This window comes from Lepisosteus oculatus, chromosome 2 (genome assembly GCF_040954835.1).
Source record: "Lepisosteus oculatus isolate fLepOcu1 chromosome 2, fLepOcu1.hap2, whole genome shotgun sequence".
Taxonomy (NCBI): domain Eukaryota; kingdom Metazoa; phylum Chordata; class Actinopteri; order Semionotiformes; family Lepisosteidae; genus Lepisosteus; species Lepisosteus oculatus.
This window is the reverse complement of record NC_090697.1, coordinates 75494237-75520690: the sequence shown is the minus strand read 5'-3', so window position 1 is coordinate 75520690 and position 26454 is coordinate 75494237. Positions and strand designations below refer to the sequence as shown.

The 26454-nt window shown below is 42.1% G+C and overlaps 1 protein-coding gene and 1 long non-coding RNA gene across 3 annotated transcripts; one reads left to right on the top strand and one right to left on the bottom strand.

The window, feature by feature from the left end:
• Positions 1 to 2606: 2606 nt before the first annotated feature.
• On the bottom strand, positions 2607 to 4876 carry LOC138225044 (uncharacterized). The gene is made up of 2 exons (XR_011183599.1): positions 4789 to 4876; positions 2607 to 3533 (listed from the first exon to the last, which is right to left on the bottom strand). It is a non-coding gene; the product is annotated as an uncharacterized lncRNA (long non-coding RNA).
• A 181-nt stretch (positions 4877 to 5057) lies between these two features.
• mecp2 (methyl CpG binding protein 2) lies at positions 5058 to 25680 on the top strand. Of its 2 annotated transcripts, none has more exons than XM_015368177.2 (3): positions 5058 to 5141; positions 18666 to 19019; positions 24193 to 25680. In XM_015368177.2, exons 1-3 carry the CDS (start codon positions 5080 to 5082, stop codon positions 25475 to 25477), a joined length of 1701 nt encoding a protein of 566 aa, XP_015223663.2. In that variant the 5' UTR covers positions 5058 to 5079; the 3' UTR covers positions 25478 to 25680. The 2 variants fall into 2 exon arrangements, with proteins under 2 accessions (XP_015223663.2, XP_015223729.1); XM_015368243.2 differs by lacking the exon at positions 5058 to 5141 and adding an exon at positions 6533 to 6564.
• Positions 25681 to 26454: the final 774 nt, after the last annotated feature.

Sequence of the window (26454 nt, the reverse complement as noted above, 5' to 3'; positions counted from 1 at the left end):
AGAGACAAGGGGGTCCCCCAGCCCTGATGATGGATGGAAGGGTGGTGGGCTCATCTCTTGCAGGGTGCGGGGCGTTATACAGACTGTCAAGCACAAGGCTGGCCTGGGATCAGATCTCAGTGCCCTTTGACCCCTTTCCCCCCTGGTCTCGCCATGGGGTGGAACAGGAGAGCGGAGGGTCTTTTTGCTGACATCAGCCTGTTTCAGAGCAGGACTGGTGCACCAGCCACTGCATAGCCCTGCAGCTCCCAACTGGCCGCCCACTGGAGCCTGGCCAGTACCCTGAGGGGAGACCTCCTGGGAAAGCTCAGGCTGCTGCTGGAAGAGGTGTTAGTGGGGCCAGCAGGGGGCGCTCACCCTGCGGTCTGTGTGGCAGATGCTCCAATATAATCACAGGGGCACCATACTTTAAAAGTGGTGCTGTCCTTTCGGATGAGACTTAAAACCAACTCCTTGTGGTCATCAATAATCACAGGATGTTTCTTGAAGAGTACGGGTGTTACCCTGGCATCCTGGCCAAATTCCCCCCTGGCCTTTACCCATCATGATCTCCTAATACCCCCCCTCTCTGAACTGGCTTCATCACTCTGCTCTCCTCCCCACTGAGAGCTGCTGTGTGGGGAGAGGACTGGTGCACTATGGCTGCCGTCGCATCATCATTCTGGAGTGTCCAGAAAAGCGCTATAAAAGTATCAGGAATTATTTTCCGCTCAAAGCTGGGCTCTGGTAGGTGACTTAAAGCATCGAAAAGTGTATCCTGCCCTCTGGTGGACGTTACGGGGAACAGCAGGAGGAGTGATGTTTTTTTTTTTCCTTAGCGCTCATTTAATACGAGACCCGTATTGGAACAGTTGGGGAATTTGTAACGAATACGCGTTGCCTTCATTTGCAGTCACAGGAAACCATGAGCTATTTCAGTATTAATGGGAGCTCACATGGTGGTCGTCTAGAATGATTAAAGTTTCAGCGTTTTCATTTTGAATCTAAAGTAAATCGTTAGAGTAAATGCGTCACACGGTACAGGCAAGGAAATCAGACCCCCATTGCTCAGTAACCAGATCCACCTCAGGCCCCTGCAGTATCAGGAACTTGTGCTCATCCCACACCACGCTTCCCCACTTGCTTTGAGCACATTACAAAAACCGAAGGACCGGACCACGTGCGCATGCTTTTCAAACTACAAACAGGAGGCACTTCTTTACACGAAGAGTGGTGGAGGTCTGGTGCAAGCTACCCAGCCATGATGCGGAAGCCACAATTTTCTTTTTCTAGCAGGGAACAGCGGGGTGAGATGCTGGGATCGGTTAGCTACTAAACTACTGAGCTGGCTTGACGAGCCCAGTGTTTCCTCTCGTTTGTAAAAAAAAAACTATTTTCTGCTCTGCTACAGAACCAGGACCTTTTATTCGCCCAGTACAAGATAGACAAGGAATTTCTCTGGGCGCAGGCGTCGACATCAGTTCCAATAAGATAAAAGAGTAACAAAAAAGCAATCCACAGGTAAAGACAGATTTCAGTGATGTAGACAATTTAAAAGTCTATGCAGTTGATTAATACAGTGTACAGTGAATGCTGTGTATATTTACAGAAAGTATCAGTAGCGTGTGTCGTTAAATGAAAGAGTCATGGCCGGGGGGAGACACCATGCAGCTGTCGGTTAGTCCTGGTTTTTAGGGGTCCCCAGTGGTCTCTGCGGAGAGGGAACACGCTGGAAGAGAGAGGGGCCGGGGTGTGAGGGGTCGTCCTGGACAAGTACACAGCTCCTCGGCAGCTCGCCGTGATCGTCTAGTGCTCAGCACTCTGTGTTGTGGCCTCAACGACCCCGGGTCGAATCCGGGCCACGGCAGGTGTGAACCTGGCACAGCAGAGGAGTTCTCTTCGGGGCCGAGCGGCGGCTCTGTGGCTGAGGATCTGTGGCTGGAAGGTTGCCGGTTCAAATCCCGCGGCTGGCACAGGAATCCTACTCCATTGGGCCCCTGAGCCAGGCCCTTCACCCCAACTGCTCCAGGGGTGCCGTATAAATGGCTGACCCTGCGCTCTGACCCCCAGCTTCTCTCCCTTGTCTGTGTGTCTCATGGAGAGCAAGCTGGGGTCTGTGAAAAGACAAATTCCTAATGCAAGAAATTGCATACGACCAATAAAGTGATCTTATCTTATCTTAACTGCTGTGCAACAGGACTCTGAGCTCTCTCCCTGTCGCAAGAACACGAGGATCACCGGAGAGGTGGAGAGTGACAGGAGAAACAGCCAAGCAGGAACTCTGACCCCTCTAGAGAAGACAGTCCACCTCCAACTGGCTACAGAGGGCCCAACCACACAGCCTGTCTCCCTCGCGGAGCCCAGCTTTGGTCCTGCAGAGCCACAGTCCGACTGGCTGCCCTTCAATCAGCAGCTTGGCAGAGGACCGGTGTGTGTCACCATCACCCTACCAAGCGTAGAGGGTCAGTTAGTTCAGGAATGGGCAGATTCCTTGGTCCAGACAAAGTGGAGTATTTTTAAAGGACACCCAGAAAACCGGCTGGACTGTGGCTCTCTGTCCCGGCCACAGAACAGGCAGATGAATTCAGGAGAGGAAACAGGTTTCAGCACTTCTCACATCTGAACTGTTGGCAGTTCTAAGGGCGTTAGCGTCAGAGCAGGCACTTTTATTCAAAATGACTCATTAACAACCATTCTTGTCTAGGCACAGTTACGGCAGTTACAGTTAAACTGCTACAGGAATATAAAAAAACAACACAAACGAAACATCACAGACGACATCGCTCAGGGTTGCAGAAACTGCTGCTTTAAGGGTGACCATGCTGGACACTTGCTGGACAGGCCCAGGGCTGGCTGTGCTTGCTCTCGTTGGGACAGCCGTTCTGCTGTGATTGGACCCGACTGGACCCGCGCTCAGCGTTGAAGCGTGAGACAGACCTCCCAGAAGCTGCAGAAGGAAACGAGGCCTCCGGCGCCGGAAAAGGGAGGGACCGTTGTGCACGAGGACAGGGTCTGGAATTTCACATCCCAAGACGGCAGGTGAGGCCCGGATCAGTCCGCTCTCAGGTTCAGCTGCCCGTGTGAACAGAACAAAGCCCACTGCGTCTTTCAGAGATCTGAGCGATGTCGCATCAGTGTGTCTGCAGTGGTGTCCAGTCCTGGTCCAGGAGGGTCGGTCAGTGTGTCTGCAGTGATGTCCAGTCCTGGTCCTGCAGGGTCGGTCAGTGTGTCTGTAGGTGTTCCAGGTCTCCTTAAAGCAGCAGCACCAGCAGACTGACCAGCCCTCCGGGGGAAGGGGAGGACCGGTCTGGTCTGGTCTGGTCCAGTCCGGTCCGACTGAATCAAACGTCGCCCCTCCTGCCTGCAGTGTAACAGCATGTCTCATCGCTCTCCTGCCTTGAATTCCTTAATTCCCAGTCCACCTGCGTCTCCTGCAGGAGAGCCTCAGTCTTGGAGCGGCTCGGTTTAGGGGTCTCTGGGGTCTGCCACAGGTCCCCAAAATTCCCCTCCCCCCCGCTCTCTGCCTCTGGACCATTAAGGGGGAACCATCCATACTGTGGAAAAACGAGTGATTAGACTCGACCCCCCAAAACACAGAAGGCAGAAAAGCACCAGTGTGTGCTAGCCCCATGGGAACAGCATAAAATACCGAGAGCCCTCCCTTGAAATACCCAAAGTATATCATGAGGAACCCTGTCTAACTTTAGAGTGACACTTTAGGATAACCTTGACCAATCATGGCCTCCTTATAACCCCCCTCTCTGGACTGGCTTCATCACTCTGCTCTCCTCCCCACTGAGAGCTGGTGTGTGGGGGGAGGACTGGAGCATCATCCAGGTGGGGCTGCACACTGGTGGGGGTGGAGGGGATCCCCATTACCTGTACAGCGCTTTGAGTGGAGTGTCCAGAAAAGCGCTATAGAAGTGTAAGGAATTGTTATTAATCATTATGGATTTCACGGCGCCGGTGGCATACAGTACCCTGCTCGGACACCTCAGGTGCATTTTCATTCGATTTTATTGGAATGAACCAGCGAGCAGCGGTGTTTGGGCTCAGAAGGATTCTCTGCATTCGTCTGCATCACAGTCGACGCAGATTTGCGGTGTTTTCTGTACGCTGACACTGAAGGCACAAGCGGCTGTAGTCCCCTCGGAAAACGACCCACGACTGATCTACAGGCTCCTGCCCCACACCTCGGGGCAGTTTCCCGGAGAGCCTGTGTCTCGCTGTCGAGCCGCTTTCGCAGGGAGACGTGGAAGCCAGCAGGTGCTTTTCCCCTTCCATCAAACACTATCTGGGAAAATAATGCGCTAAACTACTCTTTTATTTATTTTAAAGTGTTTTTGACCCATACCGTCGTACAAGTCAACAAGAAAGTAACCTGTTTTATTTTATTTATTTTACTATAGCTACTTTACTTGCGTTCAAATCTACGTATTCTATTGCACAAGACGAGCTTCATCGCCAGCACAGCGGCCAGACTACCGCTGGACCGTGGTGGAAGACGTGCACAGGCGCGGAACAACTACACCTGCGCGCCGCAAGAGTTTCAGGAAACACCCAGCCTGCAAGAGAGCACAGACCCAAAGTGAAACTGCTGCGGCTGACCCGTTTTCAGAGCTGCGACAGTTCATGCTGCTGCGTTAGAAACAGTTTTCGCGGAAACGCGGCAGGATTTCTTCTTTTTGCGTCGTCTCGTCGGGACGCCCCTCTTTGGCTGCTGAAGGGCAGGGCAGCGCTGTCCCGTCCCCCCCCACCCTGAATTAAAAATGCCAGTTGAGCTAACGAACGATGTAATTAAATAAAAACCTGGTCTTTTCCTCGCCACCTCTGACCCTCATTCATTCCGAAAGCCGCGGCGACCGGACACACGAGGCGGCTGAACCCTCTCTCTCGCGCGCGCGCTGCAGGAGCTCGCGGCGACTCCCTCGCGTCCTCCGCGTGCGGGCCGCCTGGGATGGGCGTTCACTTCTGGTTTTTTTTTTTTTAAACGCTAACGGCCACTCCGCCGACCTGCCGCCGGTAGTTTCGAGAGAGAAAAAACACACACCTCGTTTTAATTTTCCTTTTAATCGTCCCACGCCCCCCGCCGCCGCGACAATGAGCCTTGCCTCGGGTACCGGTCCAATACGCCTCGTTCACCTCGAGGTGGGAGTGAAAGGGTAAGTTTATCCGTCGTATTTTTTATTTTTTTCCTGGGCGCTTTGGTATACTTTTCGAAAGGAGGAATTGGCCGGAGTTTTCCCACGTTCGTATTTTCAGCGAATAAAAAATCCCCCCCCCAAAAAAAAAAGTTATTTTCGAGGTTTGAAACCTGCCAGGTATCACTGCGGTAGGCGAAACACTCAACTCTTTTAACGCGGAGACTCAACTGTTCACGGGCGAGCTTCAGTTTATCGCTGTAAATTCCTTTAAAATCGGGGGGAAAACCCCCACAAAGACATACAATTCTGAATCTCCGTTTCGCACTTAAAGATGCTCGGTAATCACTTTTGTACAGCAATACGTTTTTTTCCGCTTTCTTAGCTTTGCTAGCTATTCAGTTTCAGTTTGGCTGTAAGCAGTCCGTACCGCCTGGGTCGTTTAGGAGATGAATGCGCTCCGGTGTCGGGATACACATTTTTATTGGCAAAAATGCGTCGCCGTTCACAATAACGTTGTCATTGTTCTGTACATGTTCAGTATAAGTCTAATGAACGGATGTCTTCAAAACCGTTTATCTGCGTTACTCAGAAAGCATTTAACACCATCTCCCTAAGCTGAAACAGTTTCACATGATTTCAAAAAGGGAGTATCCTGTGAATAATTCAACTCCTTTACCTCCTATGTATAAACAGAAGAATGTGAATACATGTTAGGGTTTCCTGTTGAGGATTTCTTTAAAACTTAGTTTGCGCCATTTCTCAAGTTTTACAATTAGCTTTTAGATTCACCGCTGAAATATGGAGCGACATTGTTCACTCTAGGTGTATAAAGTTTTCCCGCGGTTGTAATTTTAAATCGTACAAGGAAACAAAATAATAAACCTGCTACCTTTTCCGATAGACCATGAGTACTCATTCAAAAACTCGGGAATAATGAACCAACGACTGAGCTGAGTAAAAGCCAATCAGTTCGGGTTTTAGTGGACTTTCAAACGAAGAAGCTGCGCTCCAGACACCGCTGATGTTTGGACGGATCCGTTTCTTCGACCAATCGGAGCTGACTGGCATTTTTTTTAACCTATCAGCGCCTAGATAAGGCAATTGAGTGATTTTCTGGCAAGCCAATGACATTCACCGTAGATGAGTGTCGTTTCTCGTAGCCAATCAACGGCAGGACTTGGTCGTTGGGGGCGGGCTACTCCGGGGATCCTTTTCAGCGAGAGATTTTTGACTTCGCAGTTGCCATAGAGTTCTCGCGGGAACTCCGGGCCCCAGCCTGTAGTTTCCTATGGGCTAGATGGTGTAATCTCGCGAGAGCTACACTCACCGATGGGAGGGTGATGTGGGGAGGGGGGGGCTTCCAAAAGATGTGTAGTGAATTTTTTTATTTATTTATTTAAATATAAAAAATGGCCGCCGCAGAGAGCGGAGAGGAGAGACTGTAAGTGTGAATTAAAAATATTTCTCCCTGTGTCTTTTTAGATAAACGAGAAAGCAGTGGAGTCGTACAATGTGCACTATACAATTCTCTGTTTTAAAGAATTGCATATCTTCTTTGCTCACGGAAGGCGGGGTAAATACCCCATTAAAGGGGAGTATTTTCACCCGCTTTTTCATCTCAGTGGGGTGAGAAAATCAGTATTTGCGCGATTAGTACAGGGAAGAGGTGTGTGTGTTTATATGTGGTTATTTTTTATGTGTCTGTGAACTCAGTCCTGCATTGTTACGAATATTATTTTGCTTTATTGGTGTAGATTTCTACTTAATGCATTATTTTCCTAACTGCATCCCCACCCCCTTTGTAAGTAGAATTTAAAACACAGCTTTCTGTCTGTTTGGCTCTGAAAAGAAGTACACGGGAAGGACCGTGTTTTGATTTTCCTTTCCGTGCTGGTAACACTTTGAATAAAGGGTATGGGTGAGCTACTGGGCAGCTTTTCTCTGCGTATCAGAAAGTCCTGTGTGATTCGGCACCCTCACACAATGCGTATAAATAATGAACTTTTTGGATTTGAAAATGACACGCGATTAAATATGAGTCAAGATTGGTATTTTTTAACATGCAGCTGGGTGGTGTTTGTGTCGATGTTGACCGTTTTATAGGCAAGAAAAATGAAAGTGTATTTTGATTCCTGAACGTGTGTTCGTTTATGTGTATGGAGTGTGTTTTTTTCCTCCCTTGAAAAAGACCAGACTGGTGCACACGAGTCGATTATTACGTACAGCACAGATTAGATATATTTTAAACATTTAGACGAATCTATTGTTACAGTTGTCGGCACTGAAAGTTTTGTTTTAACAAGCTGTGTTTCTTAGAATTGGAAAAAGACACCTCTAGCTTCTCAAATACACTGAACAGGCTTGTTGCGTCATTTGTTATGCTAGGGGAAAAAACACTGGAGGTTAACATCTTTCTGCTATTAGCATTTCCGTTTCAAATCCGTGCTGTGTGCGATACAAATCCACGCGTATTTTTGTGTTTTAACCAGAAAAATGAAACGGCAGTTTCTGTCCTTGGAGGGGCTTAGATGGGCTTGGAACGATCCATCTGTCTGAACTGTGCAGTGTGTGATTTAACATTTTGCCACGACCAAAAAAAAAAAACACACAAATGCCCTTGTTTTTAAACTGAGAAATTTCAACTCGAAACGTCTAGGGAATAATTTTATGCGACATATCGAAGTGTGGTTTTGCTGATTATTGCTAAGAAACGCGGATGTGAGAGGTTTTATTGTCAGGATGCGGGATAAATACACCGGTGTACTTAGCATTTCAGCTCGAGTGGCGCCGCACACAGCCGTCTTCAAAGTGCGTCATTGTGTAGAAAGACGGTCATATTTTTGGGAAATGTTTTGTAAGGGGTGGGGGAAAAAGACGTGTTTGTGAAATATTATTTTTTCATTTCATATCTAAGAATTGTTCTTTTTTTAATTCACAGCCCTGCTCCTAATATTAAAAAAGGCTATTTTTGTGCTTAAATTCGCAAAAAACTGTCCACTTCACGGCTGGCCGTTTGTATTTATTATATTAGGTTGTTTTACTAAATGCATAATTTAAAATGAAACTATTTGGGTCTCAGTACAACACTAAAGCTCAACATATATTCTTGCCCGTGTCGTAGGTATATACACACAAATGTGTGTATTCGTAATGCAAAAATACATTTTGATAGTTACTTTAGTAGCCCTAGATGATTTATTAAAATATTTCATTAGATCTCCTTTGGTGTTAGAAGCAAGATTTTAGTGGAAATGAATATATACTAGTTTTTGATTTTACAGGAATAAGACGTTGCGACGCACGTCGTTTATTTGTTGTGTTTTCTTGCCACTGTTGTGTAAAACATTGTAAAAATCTAAAATGTTTACATCGGAATCCCCCGACTAGCGTTTCAGTTCCAAAAGTATTTCAGATGAATGTGCATTTGAAATAACTTTTTCAAGAATGAGTTGTCTTGGTTTTCCTGGTGAATAATTATTCAGTGTCTGCAGTATTTTAATACTTGGGCCTAATGTGCTCTTTAGATTTCTGAAGAAAATCAATTTCTCTGTTAATCAATAGTCGACGCTCGCTTGTCATTGTGAACTGGGTTCCAGCGTAGTTAAAAAGCGTTGCAGTTAAATTATAAACCAACAAGGAAGCACGATTGTATTCACACTTTTCAATTTACATGTTGCACATCCTGACTTTTACTTGCATGAGTATCTTGGATCGATTTTCAAGAACGAGTTCAGAAGTACATGTCAGCTGCTGAACATACACAGTGCTGTAAGCTCAAAGGCCCAACATATAATGACACTATTATTCATACAAGCAGTCGTAGCATAGGACATGTATTTACAGTTTTTTGTGTTTGCAAAGAACGTTTCTACTGTCTGTCTTTCAAGGTTTTTTACAATGTGCTGTATTTACATAGCTTCAATAATACTGCTACTGCAAATCCAAGGTGTAGTCACATTTATTTTCTTGCAGTAGAAATAACTATCCTGAAAAAAGTAATTTATCCTTTGAATGAGTTCCAAAATGTAAAGGCAGAGCTCTTGTCAGGATGCCGTGGTTAAAGCCAATGGCTAGATAGCTCATATTATTGGAAAAACTTAACAGAGTGCTTGAGAGAAGTTTCTGTGAATGCGTGTGACCTTCACAGTAATATGGTTTCAGACCTTAACTAGGGCCTTCATATCGGAGTATCAAATAGCTCATAACCTGTAGTGTTTTTAGTGTCTACCGTTGAAAGTCTGCCTTCACGTGCTGGAATGTGAAATCATTCCATTTTTAAAGAGTTTGGGATGGATTTCCTACTTTCCGCCACTGGCTTTTGTGCATGATGTGCAGGGGAGTTGCTTGGCTTCAGATAGTTTCCCGAGACCCACTCATTTCTAGCTGCTTATGTGCGTGCTTTATTTCCTGGAATGCAAAAAGTGGTGAGTCCAGCCGTGTTGTCTGCTAGCCTTTATTTCCAGGGTTTTTCCTGCCTTGAAAAGGGACGAAACTGTTCTTCTGGTTAAATTAGAGGGGGCTGTAGTCGTGCCTCATAAATGACTTTAATATAAATTCCGGTTATATGCTTAAAACAAAAGCTTTTTGTTAAATGATGATTACGTAATTAAAAACTTGAAGTTTTATCATGTAAATGTTGGAAATAGGAGTCCGGGTGCATTTGTAAGGACTGCTCCCTCTTCTGGAGCACGATATATATTACTTCTTAAAGGAAAATTGGGTTTCTTCTGATTCTCCGACAATATGATATAAAATTGAATGTATCTTTGTGAAAATGTCAGAATCTATGTGGAGTTTTGAAAATGCTGTTGAATTGAGTATAGATATCGAATTATTTCACAACGGTCTTGGAATGCTCCAGAAGTTATTCTGATTAAATAGTCCTACCACAATCATTTATGGAAGTGCTTTTGTTTTTCCAGTTGTATAATTTGTTTGAGATGGTCCATATTTTGCTTTGTGTTTTTTAGCACAATTTACAAATAACTAGTGTTTCCAATTTCTCAGATAAATTTTTTGGATAATTTTATGAAGCTGTTACAAAGAAAACGATAGTTTATCGTCACTGTTTAACCTCTCCATTTCAACTATTACACATTGAAAAGTCCAGTAAAACGATTTTCACCAAATATCGCAACTTTAAGTAAGATTTTCCAGAATATTTTTGTAGTGCATTTTTAGTGCGTTTGTCCTTTTGGGTTGCGGACTAACATTTGTGGATGTGGTGTGTATATATATGTTAAATCATTTAATCTATCTGTAAACATACCCTTAATGAATATCAGTGTTACAAAGGTCTTATAAAAGGAAGCTTAAGGTCTTATTGTCTGCCTAGGGGAGCCTTCTCTTAGTTGATCAGCAATCAGATTCTACAGTAATTGAGACTTACGTATTTGTCAATATTTCTTCATGTACAGAGTTACTCTCCACAAGAACATTGAGATGCATACAATGACCACTGGAGACTTACAATTTTTTCTTAGCGCAGATCAGCCTCTCTGTAGTTATTCAATCAACAGAGAATTAATAATCTTTTCCTGAAGTCTAGGTGTATTCGATAAGTTTTTATTTAATTTAATGCCTGTCATATGAACTGTTTAAAACCTTGCCTTAAAAGTCTGATATTATTTCGCAATACAAAATGTTGTATTATAGTTCAGTCTTAAGTAAGGTTCTACTAATCTTTTACACGTATGCCTTTTATGTTGTTACTTTTGCAATTCCTGGTGACCTTTTTTGTTTCTGCATTTTATAAAGCCATTTCAAACTTTTAAAATAGCCCTCAATATCTGGGTAGCAGAGGAGGAGTTTTCAGTGATGAATTTCCCTCTGATCTCATCGACAAATCGACTTTACTCATTTAACGAGATGTACGTGAGCATGGTTTTAGCAAATTTCTTTCGGCAGTGCAGATTAAGAATTAATTGTTACTGTCACTGAGTAACAGATTTTCAGTCCACAGCTAAGTTTCTAGAATTGGCCACTACTTTTTATTCAGTTGTCAAGTTGTGAATTTTTTACATGTCTCTGTGTGTTTGCCTTATCATTATTTTAAAATCTGCAGATTGTACTGAATAGGAGGATGCATGAGCAAACGAGATAGATCTGTCTTCCTCTATATAGATGCTGTTTGTGGAATATTGGACACATATACCACCAATATAAAGACCATGACTAAAAACAATAATTGTGCAAACAATTAAAAGAAATAAAAACAGAGTTGAACTGCAGCTCATGAACCTTTCTTATATATTCCTTGGCATGCTTTCTTCAAACAGTTGCTACCTCAGTGTTGCTTAAAGTGGTTGTCAGTTTCCCACTACAAGTCTGGCACATTTAGCAAAAGTAATCTGGTTGTCATTTTTTTCCAACTGGAAATCAGAATAAAAATTGCTTATGTGTTTCTGGCCATTGTATATGGTTATTTTTACCAAAGCAAAGTAGTCAAACATCTGTATTGGGTGTTTTTTCATGTCCAAGCATTCTTTTAAAAAGTGGACACATATTTTGGTAGAGTGCTGTAATTTCAAATTAATTGCAAACACATAATCGGGTTTGTCCCGAAGAAGAAAATGTCACCATTGTAAAGAATTGAAAGCAAAATAGGAATAAGGGAAGTTACGTAGACTTAGATATTTATAGGTTTTCACATTTATTTTTAACAAGGCCTCCATTTGTAGTTTGATCTAAAATGTTTTTACCTCTTATCGGCTCGTAGAAAAGAAAACATGACCTCATATGTAGGTGTTCACTTTACATTTTGTACGTCTTAAGAGTCAATGGAGCAAATACAAAGCAGGATTGTAAAAGCAAAGTTGACAGAAACAAGTAATTGTTCATGTTTTTTTTAAAGAAGAAATGTTGTATAAGAAGCATCAGCACTGTGCCATTTCACTCGGACTGTTTTACTGAATTTTGATTAAAAAACGTTATTTCTGCCTGATTCAAGTTCATGGCTACTTTAGCTTCAAACCAATTTCTTTTATTAATTCTAGTTCGTGATTTTGTCCACCACTACTAGAGATGTCAATTAAGAATACATTTAGAAAACATAATTAGCACCTAACATTATAAGAAAAGCAAGATTGTTTCATCTATAAAGTGTATACAATCCTCTTTGCTGAGATGTGCGCTTTCCACGTGTAGCGCAGTAAATAAGTAAATTTATTTGGTTTATCATCTTACTCGGTTGTTTTCAAACCTAGCATTTGCGACTAGACGATACAACCAAGCTTTGCAACTGAAAGGAGGAACCTAAATCTGTGTAGGTTCTGATGTCACACTCTTCATGTTGCTACGGTATGATCAAGTAAATCTGCCTCAGTCGTGTTTTCATTACTGTGTCAGTGGGAGCACTCAAAGTCACACCAAGACGGGCATCTCAGTTCAGCAATCAGATAGACGAGAGCTCTTCTGGTCGCAAGGTAGACCTGATCCGTGAAATGTTTAGTGGCCAGGAGAGGCACTGGGCAAATATAGCACACTAGTGTAGGCTTAAGGTGAAATATAGTTAAAGGTTGTCAAGTACAGTGAACTCTTGCTTTAAAAAAAGACTTCAAATTTAATGGACAAAATCTGCTAAAGGGGAATTTTGTGTGTAAAATTGTAAATAACGGACTTTCCCTTCAATAGCATGCAGGACTTTGTCTAGCATTAACTGGTGAGGACAGCATGCTTGGTTCATTCTTAAAACAGGGCAAAATAGAAGAAATAATAGTATAAGTGAGTTGAAGTTTACATTTAATGTAAAATGTTGTTAAAGTACTTTTACTGAACAGTGACTCCATCAGGGTTTGAGTGTAATGTGTGCGTAATGTGGCACAGCATTTTATGCATTTACAATAAACAATTACAGTAATGTACACTAAAATGAAACAAATGTAATTTGGTTGTTTAAAGTAAGCGAAGGCATATATGTATTTTTTCTCATATAATAGTGCATTTTTGGGCTGAAAAAATGTAATTTGTGATTAAAAGGACATTCAGCAATTACAGACACCCCTTTTACCCTATTTCTCAGTTAAACTGAGGGTTGTTATGTATAACGTTTTTGTTAATTTAGGTTTGGCACTGATGTTGGTTTTTTATTTTGCAAAGAGACGTGCACAATTTCGGTGCTTTAATAGTTAGGTGCTGGAACTTTGTTTGATATTTTTTGGATTAAAAAAAACAATAAATTGAAACTGATTTTATTTGTATACTCATTTTTTTTAACATAGAAGAGCAATTTTAATCTTTTTTAAGGTAAAATTTGCTAGCTTGGCCTTTTTTTCTTATTAATCTTATTATGGGAAAATGTGTGAACAGAAATGTTTTACTGGATGTTTTCTTACATTTATTTATTCAGTTTTCTTCTATTTTGGGGCAAGATTTAGTTAATGTGGGGATGAATGAAAACATCAAAGAATGTAAAATAAGCCGAAGATGTGCGTGAAGATCAATTGAAAAGGATTATTCATGCACAGTCTCACTATTGATGCCTATGAAGACGACCTCACACAGACTTTCAGACAGAAAGAACAGACCAGCATTCTGCAGCTGCAGATAGTGTTGTCTCTGCAACTGTTCTGAGAACATCAAGGTTGGATGAAATAATAAAACAGCTTGCTTTCAGTCTTTATTGTACTTAAAACTATCTTTAACAAAAATGTATCAATACAGAATTTTATCTACCTGTAGTAAGTTGCCATTTTTAATGCAGTTTGCTTTGGGTAAAATAGGCCAAGTGCAAATTGGGCCAGAAAGGAGAAGAAATTTGCTTTCATTTTTAAATTTGTATTTTTCTTTTTTTCTCTGTTTCCAATTCGCAGTCTTGAAATTCTGAATAACTGTTAAACTTGCTTGTAATTAACTTTATTTTGGAATGCAATAGCACTTTTTAAAATATTAATTAATCAATACAATATTCTCCTTCCAAGTAGTGATGTTTAAGTGCAGTAGCTTATTATATTGTTATTATTTATTATTATATTATATTGTAGAATTAATATTGATGTATCTTGTATTTTTAAGTCATTTCTGTATGGATATACTGTAGGATGAGTTAGAACATTGAGTCAAAATAATAAAGGGCTGGTGTAATCAGATTACATTCAGATAATACATATTAACTCTTACTCTGCTAAACCCTGACAGGTTTTATAATTCGGTTTTCTTGCGTTCTGTTCTGCTTACATTTTAATACACTTTAGTTTTTCCATCTGGACGTATTTTGCTGAGAACAATTTTCATGTTTTTTAAAAAAAAAGTTAATTTGTCCTATTTTTCCCCTTTTCTGTTTACTAGTTTTCTGTTTTTAAATGTGGTCACGTTCTACCTCTGCTTTAGCTCCTTTTGCTTCTGTTCATATAAATACATTTAAAAGTGCTGTCATTACAGTACAGTAAGTATACACATCTGAATTAAGATCCTGTTCAAAACAATTTGGAACAGTTTATTTTTCCCTTTCTACACCCACATTTGGACTTGCCGGTTGTTAATCAGCTTGGTTCTCTGCTGCAGCCTTTGTACAGAAAGACAATGACAGTGCACATTGTGGAGGATGCGTGCACAAAGTCTACGTTTGCTTCTTTCACGCTGCAGCTCCACAGCACCATCAGCAGAGTTAAGCATGAGGTGGAGGGTTGAGGTAACTCTCTCGGCCAGCACTCCTGACCCACAGGAGTCACTGCTGCACAGTGAACCGGAGGACCCCAGCCAGCTTGAGCTCACCGAGCCCCATTAACGCAGGGGCAGTAGTGTGCAACAGCTTGGGGTGTCCAGAGCAGTTCCACAGCCACCGTTTCAAATAGCGGACATTTTTAACACCATGAACATTGTGCAGGGATGTAAACGTTTTAAAATAGGATAACAGGATTAAATGAATAAATTACATTAAATAAAAAATTTCTTCTAACAGAAACACTAGAAAATGTTAAAGGGATACACACCCAGTCCACATGCTAATCTAAGGCCATGACTGATTGAGCCAGTTAGTTCCATTAAGTATTTATGCTCCTGGTGGACAAATACACTTTAAAGAGAGCAGGATTGAAAAACCTAAACTTCCAAATGTGCTGCGAACAATTTGAGAGTGTTTTGTGAAATCTGAACTTAGACATATGCAAACTATAGCTCTACAAGCTCCTATATTTGTAAGTAATGATAATAAAATACAAAGCTTCTCTAATTTTAGGATCAATCACGATTTAACAATAATTAACAAAGTTTGCTGAAGCCTTAAGATTGCTTGAAAGGGTTTAAGATTACTTATAATAAAATGTCCAAATGGAAATCTTCTTGAACACAAAGAATATTGTCGTAAAACGAGACTGCAAGTCTTTCATGTAAAAGGAAACAGAATTTTGCAACATTCATTAGAGACACTGAAAATGGGCAAAGTGTGACCATGTTAGCCATTTAAATAAATGAAAAAATATGTTCTTAATTTTTGATGACCACAAAAAACGGGACAGAACAACTATACGTAAGCCTTAAATTTTAATTACTGTAACAGAACTCAGCATTGTAAATTTAACAGTGTTTTATTGATATGCAGTCACTATCTACAGTGGGCATAAAAAACTGCGAGATTAACATGCAATTTTGACGGCTCTGTAATATGCAGATAAGTATCCTGGCAGCCTATTATTAAGAAAAGATGTATTCTTTTTTTGCTTTTATATTTAACAGTACAGTGTTTTTTTAATTTATATTCTTTTTATCGATTGGAAGTTATCAATTTTGTATTAATTTTTGCATTATGCAGATATTGCTTTTAATGTTTTTTTTACCCTTCAAATATTTTCTAGCGTGTTTGAAGAAATGTGAATTTTATGTAATTAAAGATTGAATGCCATTTAATTTTTTTTCACATCCTTGCATAATGCATTCTGGGTGCTAGTCCTCCAAAGGTACAGTGATGTCATTTTTCCAGCTGCATCGAACTGTGATGAAAGCACTATATAAAACGTCAGTTTTACCTTGCACAACAAAAATAGTTATATATAGCATATACTTTATTTTCCTGTCTGTTATTTTGGACATATGAGACGAACCAATTTTTTATTTTTGTGTTAACAATTGGATGTCATGTATGGTTCGGTTTGCCTTTTGGAGCTGGATTGAACATTTAAAAGTGCGTAGAAAAGGGCTGTTTTTAGACGATTATTGAAATAACGAAAAAGTTCACCTTTGTATCCTTTCTTTATTTAACCTTCAGCTGAAGCTTTATATAAAGGCTACAAAATAAGAATATGAGAACTTGATTTTGATGATGTGTCGACTGTTCCTGGCTTTCAGCATTAATGTAGTTATATTTTCTTTGTGTGTTGTGGTAGTGGCACATTTTCAGACAGAAGTAATGGATTGATCAGAGTAATTTGGGATGCCTATAATGCCAAGGCATGACGTACAGTATATATTGACAGCATGGCTTTCAAAATTAGTTTTGCCAAGTTTTAAAAAATTTAAATATTCTGTAATGGCACTTTTTGCGTTATGGCATGTTTTGTAAATTTCCTCTGTTGGGGAAAAAAAAATCAAGCTTTGTAAATTCCCATTTAATGTCTATTACAATGGTTTATTTAATGTAAGTGGGCGAGCTTGGTTATCTCTACTTTTTTAGAGTAAGTGGCATATACAGTCACAGCAGACTGATTTTCACAGAATATAATTTTTTTGCCCTGTGCCAGTTTAATGAGAACAGCCTTTTGTAGAAATATTTGGTCAAGTTTATTTTTCAGGAACTACTTATGCCACGTTCTTTATTTTTAGAGTGACTTTTGCAGCATTTCTAAAATTTCTTCTAACAGAAGGATTTCTGGTTAGGCCTCATGCAGTATATCAAAAGGTAAATCATTAGCTTAGATGGCTTTGTTTAGGCCTGTTTTTTGTTAAAAGCAGGATTCTGTTTTTTTTTTCACAAAAAGGGTTATCAGCAGCAGACAGAGCTTATACAGACTGTGTGTAGCATTTATGTGCATTGAATGTTGAATTAGAGGAGGGGCTGGGATGATGAGTTGGAAAGATGTGCCTGCGGAATCCTGAATTTCCCCTGGGAATAGAGTGGATAAGCTAATCAGCAGCAGGTCAAAGCATGCTGTCTGAGAGGTCTCCCGAGTCGGTATGCCTGTCTGTTCCAGAGCCCTGCCATCCCGTACAGGGGGAGAGCGCACAGCGGAGCTTCGCTCTAGCAGGGATCTTGTCAAAGAGTTCGTAGATGGAATTGTTTCCTTCAACCAGAGAAAGGCTCTTCTTTTAAATCTGCCACTCCTCAGGAGTTCGTCACCTACTTTTATTTCAGGTGTTTTAAATTCTGTTGGATCCTAATTACTGTTGAAGAATTTGTCCTCTGCACATTGCCTTTCTCATGCAGTGGAGGTTTTATCTGTCACATTATCAGGGAAACATCTCAACATGTAGATTCTACTGTTGGAAATATTGAAGTTCATTAGTCACCCCCAGTGGCAAAACACTGTTTTCTCCCCTTCTGAGAACAGCCCCCCTTTTCAGTCAATTTCAAGTACTGTTTAAGTTTTGCAAGCCATGTAGTAAACACTGAAGGAGAAATATTTGGATGATCTTGCATCTGACCTTGTCACTCAGGGCGTGTCCTCCAGGAGGGAGGATACAATTAAACGAAAAATCGGTTTGCATTTCTTTTACACGTATATTTTTTGTTTTGAGTGTACAACATTGGTCCTTGCTTATCCACCAGTTTGGAATCGTTAGTTATTGCTTCACTTCTACATTCCTGCACTTACCTGGGAAAAACCAAGGTGTCCCGAGACCTGGTCCCTCTTTTCCACCCGTATAGGAAGCAGATGAGGTTACGATCTGATTTTAGAAAAGCATGGTCTCGTGCTTCCCCTCCATCATCCTGCAGATGTCTGGACAGTTGTAAGTAAGGCATTGCTGTTGTCTAACTTGGTGAGATGAGGCTAAAACTCCCCAAACCCATCCTGGGCAGGGCTTTTACCTGTTCAGATTCACAGATGGTGCAGCCTGGGGCGAAATGCTCAGACTCTTGGCTGTGTGTAAGTAGGAACCTGCTGTGGCGTTTACCGGATACGCCAGCCTTTTTTTTTTCTTTCAGTCCCTTCAAGGGTGATTACAGTTACACTGGGAAGTTGTAACAGGGACTTTCCAATGAGGTGTACATTCAGTTTCTTTTACTGTGGCTTTTCTTGTCAGACTAGTTCACTATTGTATCATCTACTTAATACTGAGCATATCTTTGGTTTCATTGTCTGTTCAAAAAAGCAAGTGTAACAAAACTTTGAAAAAGGGAAATCTGTTTTGAACCAGGATGTTCCTTCACAAGAGCAGCTGCAAAGACGAAAAGTAGAATGTGATATGGATGCTGTAATATTAGAGCTGTTGTATGAAGCAGCAGTTTTTATTTAATTCTGGGAACGTTCAAATGTACCAAGTACTTTATATTGGAACCGTAGTGTGGGAAGGGGGAGGGAGGCACGGCTCCTCGTCAGATCTCAGTTGCTTTGCGTGCGAGTTGTCGTTCCTGCGTGTCTGAAAGTGTGGGGGCTTGTGTGTTGCTTGCAGTGAGGAGAAGAGTGAAGACCAGGACCAGCAGGGCCAGAAGGATAAAGCGCCAAAGCCCAAGAAGGTAAAGAAGGAGCGCAGGGATGAGGAACGGGCGGAAGCGGCTGCCTCCGGCCTGCCCTCGGCCCCGGGGCCGCAGGGACAGCAGCCTGCGGAGGCGGGGAAAGCCGAGCCTTCGGAGGCGGTATCGGGGGCTGCTCCAGAGTCCTCCGCCTCCCCCAAACAGCGGCGCTCCATCATTCGTGACCGCGGCCCCCTCTATGACGACCCCTCGCTACCGCAGGGCTGGACTCGCAAGCTCAAGCAGCGCAAGTCTGGGCGCTCCGCGGGCAAATACGACGTCTACCTGATCAAGTGAGTAAGCGTCCTCCGAGATACCTGCACGGGCCTGGGCCTGGTCACGGAGAGCCCAGGGGTTCTGTCAGCTCTTCCTGCTTGGCTGAAAGAGTGAATCGCCTGGCGAGGGTCAGTTTCTCAGTTCACATGCCCTCTTTCACGCCAAGTTCCAATCCCCGTTCCTTTTTTATATTTTTAATTTGATTAATTTTCACGGAATTGGAATTGGGACTAAGTTTGAAGAAAGGAATTGGAATGGAAAACGGGAATTTTAACTATCCCATGTTATTGATGTGTTTGGTCTGAATTGACCGTGGCTGCAAGTCCTTATGGCAAATCATCTCCACATAAAACAGGCATAGCTGTCCAAGGTCCAGAGTATTTATGTACGGTACTTGTGTTTCGAAACCACAACTAAAAGCATTTGGTGAGAACAGGAACTTTGTTTTCCAAAGAAGGCTCAGCTAGTGTTTAAATGTATCTTTTTCCATTTCTGTGTGATATTCCATAGATCATCTTAAAGAAAATGAATAAAAAGTTTGAATTCGGTTTCCTTTTCAGATTCAAAAGTCAATTAAAGTCCGTTTTGCTTCAGACTTTAATTTGACTATGTAGATAAGAAAATAGTTTTTGTTATTCCTGTTTTGGTTTTCATTTAGTGTTAATGATAAATATGGTTTTGCGAAGACGGTAACGAATGTAAAAAATATTGAAAATGATGTAATCTGTTAAATTTACTTATGATGTATTGCAGTCTGAACGTGATGCTTTCAGTTGCATAACTGGCAAAAGGAAAACCCCAGTGCCATGTCTTTCCAGTGTCTCACTCTCACGTCTGGGAGCCACACCTGGTGTTTATGTCTTGTGTTCCATTTCTTGAACGTTAAGACCAGGTGAACAATCACAGGAAAGCAGAAGCTGTTTAGTTTCTAAGCGTATCCTTCCAACGATGTTTGTGAGTGATATCAGTGGGTGTTTTCACTTTTTTTGTCTCTTTACATGTCAGTTTCTGTGCTCTATACTCTACACGTTGACACTTGTGGGGAATGGTCATTTGTTTTAATTAATACCTTTCTGACAGGTGCCTTATGTGAAGCAGTGACACAAAGTCACAGTTCTGACTCTCGCTTCCGCCCTGAAAAACCAACACCAGGGTCCAGAAGTTGTATTACGCACCGCCTGCGTGTCACACTTTATTGACCCCACTTAGTCTGCGAAGTAGGTGGGCTGCAGGATATCTCTCTAACTGGCCTGAACAGAGCAATGTTGAATATCCCTCAAAACAGGCAAAAAGAGATGGCAGTGCAGAATAGGTGGGTCTATTTAGAAATAGTTTTTCCTGAAGAGCTTCTCATCAAGTCCTATTGTTCGTGCCAGGCAGATTCCCCCCCCCCCCCCCCCCAGGTAGTTATGCAGTTTAATTACCAGAAGGGGGGGGTGTTCTGTGAATGGCTCAAATTTATTGTTTTGTAACAGCCTTGCAAACAGGAGCTAAGGTATATCATAAGTTTGACATGTATTTGAGGCAGGATATGTAACCTTTTGGAGAAGCTTAGGAAAACAATCTCTGTGAGAAAGTGAAGTGTTCTCCTGATTTTGTGGGTCAGATTAATCTGTGTAATTTTAATTTTCCTGTTTGGTCTGTGATTTGACATTGCTAGTCTGTTATGGAAAATTCACACATGGGGTGGGGGGGGACAAGAAACATGGTGTTTAGAATTTAGTGTGGCCTATGAGCATAGAGCACTCTGATACCTTGGCTGTAAGAGCATATCAGTTTGAAGAAAAGACCAGAAAATTGCAATGTTCTTGAGCCTATTATAGAGGGGATTCCCCTTTGGAATACTGCTTTTTGGAAGAATGTTCATTGAACGTTTTTCATTGACAAGTATTAGGCAGATGCCTTAATGTGACTCTTAAGCTGAAAGGCTATTTATTTTTTGGTGAGGAGTTTTGCACATCATGTAAGATTTATAAGCTTTCTGTATATCTTTTGAAGTAGAAGTTATTTTTATAGGAATCTCAACGTAGTGAAAATTGTAATGTTATAAAGTTATAAACTTTTAGCACGTTCTGAAGTACAGTTGTCAAAATGAATAAAGAACGTGGCCCTTTTTAAAAATATTATATACAAAACATAATTGTGTATTGTGTGTGACTTACATGTGATTGTTTTTGAAATGCTGAATATTTCATTGTTTACAAACATTCTGAGGAGCTGATTCCCTCTACTCCATACCTGAACTAAAAAAGAGTCATTATTAGAAGTCTAAGCAGTGTTGACATGCTGTCAGATTGTGCTAAAAATCTGGAAAAGATCACACATTCGTATGCGGTTTCCTTTCTGAATCGGGAACTTGTGTATCAGTTCCAGAGCAGTGTTTTTTACAACCTGACAGGGCTTGTCCAGGCTGACAACAGCTACCTAGGTTGTAAAGACTTTAACACATTACATTGATGGCAGAGCTTTCCAGCAGTGTAAATAAAGGTGTAATACATCTGCTGGTGTGGAACACCATTGGAACAAGGCTGTTTTTTCGAACGATGGCCTCAACAACCCTGTCCTAGTGATAAAGTAGCTTATTGAATTTAGCCGGCAGTAATAATGGCATTATTTATATTCCACAGGACAGACATCCATTGCGAGCATTGAGGTTTGTCTGCTGTTCAGCACAAACAGCAGTCAGATATATTTTATTTCTGACAGCACAGTGTCAATTTGTAATTTCAACAAATATTTTCTGTTAAAAACAAATATACACTTGTTTGAGCAAATATATTCCTTTTTTAATTTCACAATATACTTTGAAGAAAATTAGTACAAATTGCCAAAAACATTTAAGCTATGCAGGTTTGAAAAGCAAAACATTTTAACTGATCCGTTCATTTATTTTAAGCACTGTATGAAGAAAATGATATTATCCACTAATGTACAAGTTAGTAATACAGTATGTGTAACAGTGGGAATATGTGTCACAAATGTGCACCTGTCTACCTACCCACGATTTGAAACAGCAATGCAATACTGCTTTATAGAAGCAGAATTAGCTTTTAAGAGGGAAGATTCCCAAAACATTTATACATAAGAACAGTACAGCTTTTGTAAAATGAAATTGTCACCAGAGATCATTTACTGGTAAAATGATGACACTCATCAAAATTATTGAAATATTTACAGAATTTTAAAATGTAATTTGCAACCCTTGATCCAACGTGCTTCCTTACTCTTCTCCATATAATTTAACGTACTGAATGCACACAGAAGTGCTTTTAAGAGATGCGAATCCTTCAATACTGTTGAAAATATTCTGCAACTAATATATTTTATGTATTATGAAATGGAACTTGCATATTCTGTGAAGGGGACATTTTGAATGTTACGAAGATGCAAGATAATGCTAATTTTTCATTGCTGTGAAAATGTTTCCAATTAAGGACAGCTTACACATTGTCCAGTCAACTTAAAGCTGAGGAAGTAAGCATAAATCCCAAAGTATCAGCTAATCACCTTGACTATTTATAATGTACCATTGCCAAGCCTGAAATTCACAGTATATCCTCAAATAAGATGACTTATTTTAATATCCAAAGGCTATTTTTGTCTTTAAGAGCTGGTACTAACTCTAAAAGAGTTATCTCTTGTTTAAAAAGAAAAAAACATCTAAGTATGGATATTCAGTTTATTGTACAGTGTTTGCTCTTGTATTTTAAAAAGAAAGTCAACATAACATATAAGTTACCTAGCTGACTAGTACATGTACAAATCATGCCTTTATTACTCTTATTACAGTAACTCTATATCTTTGAGCTGTGTGGCTCAGCACAGGATCTATTCTATGGAGTTGTGGAAGTTCTGCAACATGGAGAATCTAACATTGAGGGTGGAAACACTGTGATATTAATGGGGTTCTGCAACAGTCGCTCCCATCTTGAAAAATCCCATCAAAACCAATGTACTGAGTGGTGCCACTCCGTGAAATACACATTATTCTTCCTGTACCTGAGCTGCAGACATTTTGATAAATCCCGTCTTAGGTTTCTGGGTCCTAAATACATGAGAAATTGAAAAAGAATCGGGCTGTGTCCTTGAAGCGCTGTCTGGATTTACAGTAGATGATGTCTGTATTTATGTCGACCAAGGGGGGGACTATTCCACATGAAGAGCCTGGTGTCTGAGGCAGCAAGAGTGACAGATGACCTGTGTGACAAGGTCCTGTTAAACCTCCATCAACATCCCTCCATTTATGGGTTCCTAAATCACTTTTATTAACAGGCTAATTCACTGATAATGATGTCAGCCCTCAAAGTACAAGCAGTGCGCAGGGTACTGTGTAAGGAATTGATGGAGAGAGGCAGGGAGAATTGTGCCCGCTGAGGTAGAGGGGTGGCCGACTGGGCTGTAGAGGAGGAAGGATTTCATTCCTCAAGTGACTCCAGTTCCTGGTTTTGATCTTAGCAGGGAATGTGGGGCAGTGTGACACCATGCAGCTGTATTGCAGCTGTGTGCCCCATATTAGAACTATTCTTAGCTTTCTGCTATTCTACTGAACCCCCTCTAAGACACTAAGGCACCCCCACAGGGAGAAACTGGTGACAAAGTGACAGTCATTCCAAGAGCTTTTTAAAAAAAAATCAGGTCCTGATTTTTAACTTCTTAATATTATTGCAATTAACATCATAATTGATGTCAAAATATTTGAGCTCTTCATGAAAGCACAATGATGAATAGAATGACCTGTAGTTTATATTTTTTTCCCTTGACAGTTTATTTTTTCAGATTATCTTAATACGCCAAAACCTTAAAATATCATGAAGGTTGCCATATTCCAAGACCAGTATAGGGGGAAGGATGACTTTACAATATTGCATAAAAGTGTGATTCGAAAATTGTCAATTTAATTTGGTAAACAAGGTAAGGTGTTTGAAATGGGGGGGGGACATTATTCTGACTTTTTTAGTACAGTTGAGCAGACAGTTGCAATATCTCTTGAACTGAGGCGTCTGTGTCTTTGATGTCCGGCTGCTTTATCTCACCTCTTAGACAACTCTGACTTTTCGTCTTCACAAAGCCCTTTGATGAAAAGGTGACAGCTGTATTTTGGTTCAAAACCATCATGGTTTTGGAAAGTCAGGATGTGGAAGGGGTTTTGTTGATTTTTATCCAAATAATAAAATAAAATTTATTTTTCAGCCCAGAGGGGAAAGCCTTCCGCTCAAAAGTGGAGCTGATCGCATACTTCCAAAAGGTAGGAGACACCACCACTGACCCCAATGACTTTGACTTCACCGTCACGGGCCGGGGTAGCCCCTCGCGGAGAGAGAAGAAGCCCCCCAAGAAGCCCAAGGTGGTGAAGGCCTCAGGAAGGGGCAGGGGGCGGCCCAAAGGCAGTGGCAAGATGCGCCTGGCCTCAGAAGGAGTGGCGGTGAAGCGGGTTGTGGAGAAAAGCCCCGGCAAGCTGCTGGTTAAGATGCCCTTTATCACCCCGAAAGCCGAGGCCGGGGGTCCCTCAGGGCAGGCAGCAGTTGCAAAAAAGCGCCCTGGTCGCAAGAGAAAGTCGGATCAGAGTTCGCAGACGGTGCCCAAGAAGCGGGGCCGCAAGCCGATGGCAGCCGCAGGGGCCGCAGGGAGCCCAGGGGCCAGTGCTCCCAATCCTGCCGCCGCCATCCAGACCGCCGAGGCCAAGAAGAAGGCCCTGAAGGAGTCTTCCAGCAAGCCGGTGCAGGAGACGGCACTGCCCATCAAGAAACGCAAGACGCGCGAGACCGTGGAAGAGCTGGAGGCCCCTCCTCTGGCTGCAGCCGTCGGGACCGTGACCGCCACCGCGACCGCGACCGCGGCTGGGGCAGCGGCCGGGGCGGGGGCGGGGGCTGAGGTGGGGGGGGCAGTGGTGGAGGAAGTAGAGAAGGGACAGAAGCTGCCAAAGAGCCCAGGGAGGAAGCACAAAGAGGGGGGCACCGGGAGCAGTGGCAGCGGCAGCAGCAGCCCCCCTAAGAGCCACAAGAAGAAGGAGAGGCAGCCGCACAAGCACCATCATCATCACCACCATCACCACCACCACCACCAACACTCTTCCTCGCCCCAGCCACCTCCACCCTCCGCAACCCATGCACACCACCACCAATCCCAGGGCAGAGCCGCGCTTGGGGGGGGACCAGGGCCACAGGACAATGAGCCCCAGGACTTGAGCACCCCTAAGCCGTGTCACGACGAGAAGCAGCAGCAGCAAGCAGCCCCCCGGCGCGAGGTGACCGTCAGGGCTGACAGCTGTCCTGGCAGGGAGACCGTCACCAAGACTCAGGCCGCCGCGGTCACGGCAGAGCCGAAAGGCAAACACCGGGCCGCCGGGGTAACGGTGGGGGGCGGGGCGGTGGAGGGAGGGGAGATGAAGGACATTGTGCCCACATCTGCTGTGCCCAGGCCCAGCCGGGAGGAGACGGTGGAGTCCCGGACGCCCGTGACCGAGAGAGTGAGCTGACTGACTCACCCAGGAAACAGAAAGTGCGAAAGGAGGAGGGAGACAGCGGCAGTGAAGACGACGACTTTTCAAGAAGAAAAAAATATATATTATAATACAAAAGGCAGCTGTTGTGTCTTGTTCTCTCTGTGGGTAGGGCTGTTTAACCAACAACGTTGACATCAAAAGTAAAAGAAAAAGCAGATTGCTTCCTGATAAATTAACAGATGTATTGTTCAATAGATTTTTTTTTTTGTTTTATTTTCATTATTTTTAAAAACCCAACAACAGCCCTTCCGGTTTGTTCCTTTTTCGAAGCTTCATGAGAGAGTGAGGAAGGTTGGCAGCATATTTTTTTTTTGCATAGAGTGTAAGGTAGGTCTCAGTTTGGAGATTAGACCCCTGCCAGAAAAACTCTGTTGCGAGTCTCCTGTCAGTAGGTTATCTTGTCATGAAACATGTTCTGCTGACAAATATTTAATTGATGAGCAAATGGTGTCCCCTGTACCATTTTGTGTTCCAAAGCAATACAATCATATTTCCAAAATTTCAGGTTAAGAGATACTGTCCATGATCCTCCAGTGTGTCATATCTGAGTCTTTATCCATTAGATCCAATCAGTTTTATCCCTGACAAACATGTTTTTCCAGCCAATGGTTTTGTAAACCTGAGGTATATATCTCACAAGGCCGACTGAATTGTAGATTGTTCTTTGTTAAAACTGTAAAGTAGTTATTGTTTCCAATTGGAAAACATTTTACCAATGCATGGATATATTTCGTATCCAAGCTACTTACGAGGACCTGTACTTACTGCTGCACACAGAGCTATCCGTTATACTTTATGTGGCCTGAAACCAGTTGGGGGGGGCAAAGAAGAAATTAAACCTGCAAAGGATGAATAGCGAGTTTAGTCTGATAACACAGCAGACACACTGTAGCCCTTGGTGTTCAGATCTGCTGCTATGGCTGGGACATTGAAAGCTGATGTGAAATTGC